Raw genomic sequence first — 2,516 nt, forward strand, 5'->3', positions numbered from 1 at the left:
TATTTCTATGGAGCTGAGGTTCAAAACCAATTTGGACCGCTCTTGCAAACATTGAGCCAGCACTCTTCAACCCGAAAGGCATATGTAAAAAGCAATACGTACCACATGGGGTGATGAATGCTGTCTTCTCTTCATCCTCTCTTGTCATGAAGATTTGGTGGTAGCCTGAGTAGGCATTGAGGAATGATAACAGATCACACCTGGTCGTGGAGTCAACAATCTGGTCGATGCGCGGCAATGAGAAGGGGTCCTTAGGACAAGCCTTATTGATATCTGTGTAATCAATACACAGCCTCCACTTCCCATTCGCCTTGCTCACCACTACCGGATTAGCCAACCACGTCGGATGGAACACCCCTCTCACCAAACCTGCCGCTTCTAGCTTCCTAATCTCCTTTGTGATGAACTCCTGCCTCTCCAGAGCCTGCTTTCTGACCTTCTGCTTGACGGGCCGCGCGTGGGGGCAGACAGCTAGGTGGTGCTCAATCACCTCCCTTGGAACACCGGGGATGTCGGACGCTTGCCATGCAAACACGTCGACATTTGCCCGGAGGAAGGTGACGAGCTTGCCTTCCTATTTGCTGTCGAGGGCGAAGCCTATAGTGAAGGCCCCTCCCTTGCCATCCTCCGTGACGGGCACCTTCTTGGTCTGCGGAGGCTCGGCTCTGGATCTCTTGCTCTTGTCGGCAGAGCTCTCTGGCACGTCCTCAACGGTAGCACAACACTCCGAGGAGGTGCGCTTGCCGGAGTGGGTGCGAGAGGTCTTGCCAGGCTCCTTCTTTCCTCCCGGGCCCTCGGCGGCAGGAGCAGGTGCCTTGACGGCAGCTGCTGCAACTGCTTCCCGGTAGAGCTGGTCGGCGCAGATCAGCGCGTCCTTCTTGTCGGAGGGGACGGAGATGATGGTCAACGGCCCAGGCATCTTCAGCATGTTGTAGGCGTAGTGTGACGCCGCCATGAACTTGGCCAGTGCCGGGCGGCCGAGGATCCCGTTGTAGGGCAAGGGGGTCTCGGCTACGTGGAAGACGATCTTCTCCGTTCCGTAGTTCAATTCTCCTCCAAAGGTCACAGGCAGCGTGACCTGTCCCTTCGGCTGGCTCCTCCCCGGATTGACCCCTTGGAACGTGCCCGTTTCCTCGAGGTCTCCGTCAGGGATTTGCAACCTTTTGATCACGACAGGCGAGATCAGGTTCAGGCTGGCCCCGCTGTCAACCAACATCTTGTTCACCCTGAGGTTGCGTATTGTTGGCGAAACCAACAACGGAAAACACCCGACCGCGGTAGTGCGATCAGGGTGGTCCTCGGCGTCAAAGATGAGGGGTGTGCTGGACCACTTTAGGGGCTTCTGAGCGTCGAACGACGGCTCCGTTTCCGTGACCTCTCGCGCCCACTGCTTGAGCTGGCGGCGAGAGGTATGCAGCGAGGCACCGCCATCGACGCACATGGCCTCCGTAGCCTTCTGGAACCCTTGCTCACCGGACTCGTCGTCCTCGCCGTGATCGTCGTCTTCTTGTTTCTTGTCGCCGCCCTAGGTGGGCCTCTCTTGCTGATTGTCCTTGCTGGGGCAGCCTCTTTGGCCGCCACGCTTCTTGCCAGACCCCTCAGCACCATCTTGGTCCTTCTCCTTGTCCCGCCTTTCGTACTCAGCATTTTGCTTCTCAGCAAGCAGCTCAACTTGTCGGCAGTTCTGGAGATCATGGCCCTTGGTGCGGTGGATCTTGCAGTATTGCTTGCCGGAGCTTCCTAGCTTGTCGGTGGCCGCCAAGGACCGGCAGGCGGTGCACCCGACAATCTCCTTGCCGGGGGTGTCTGCCTTGACCTTCTTGCCGGCACCAGTGTCGTCAGATCCCTCAATGGCAAGCACATTCCTGCCTTTGCGTTTCTTGTTGTGATGCCGTCCCTTCTTCGTCGGGGCGGCAGCGTCCTCATCGGCAGAGTCGGTTTCTGCACCGGCGTCTTCGCCGGGGTACTTCCTTCCCTCTTCAGCTTGGGCGCACCTGTCAGCCAGAACGTAGAGCTCGGCCACATCCTTAACCTTGGTCATCGCCAGCTCCTCGCGCATCTTGCGATTGCGCACGTTCTGATGGAACGCGCTAATCACAGCGGCGGGATGAACGTCGGGGATGTTGTACTGCACCCGGCTAAATCTCTGGATGTACTTGCGTAGGGTCTCCCCTTCCTTCTGGGGAATGATATGCAGATCACTGGCCTGTCCATGAGCTTGGTGGCCACCTGTGAAGACGCCAACGAACTCATGGCACAGATCTGACCAGGAAGAGATGGAGTCCGCCGGCAAGTGCATCAACCAAGACATTATATTGGGTTTGAGGGCCAGCGGGAAGTAGTTGGCAAGCACCTTGTCTTCGCGAGCCCCAGCGGCCTGCATCGCGATGGTGTAGATGCTGAGGAACTCGGACGGATGGGTTTGCCGGTGTACTTCTCGCCGACATAAGGCTTGAACATGCGGTGGGACGGCCACTGGAACTGCCTCAGCTCACGGGTAAAAGCCGGGTAGCCCA

At 57.8% G+C, this 2,516-nt stretch overlaps 1 protein-coding gene across 1 annotated transcript; it reads right to left on the reverse strand.

Moving 5' to 3' along the window:
• Positions 1–574: 574 nt before the first annotated feature.
• LOC147974947 (uncharacterized) lies at positions 575–1,441 on the reverse strand. Its single transcript, XM_087519577.1, has one exon. The coding sequence runs from the start codon at positions 1,439–1,441 to the stop codon at positions 575–577; it is 867 nt and encodes a 288-aa protein (XP_087375703.1).
• Between the last annotated feature and the right edge of the window lie 1,075 nt (positions 1,442–2,516).

This window comes from Triticum urartu, chromosome 4A, assembly GCF_056163025.1.
Source record: "Triticum urartu cultivar PI428250 chromosome 4A, HENAU_Tu73, whole genome shotgun sequence".
Taxonomy (NCBI): Eukaryota; Viridiplantae; Streptophyta; class Magnoliopsida; order Poales; family Poaceae; genus Triticum; species Triticum urartu.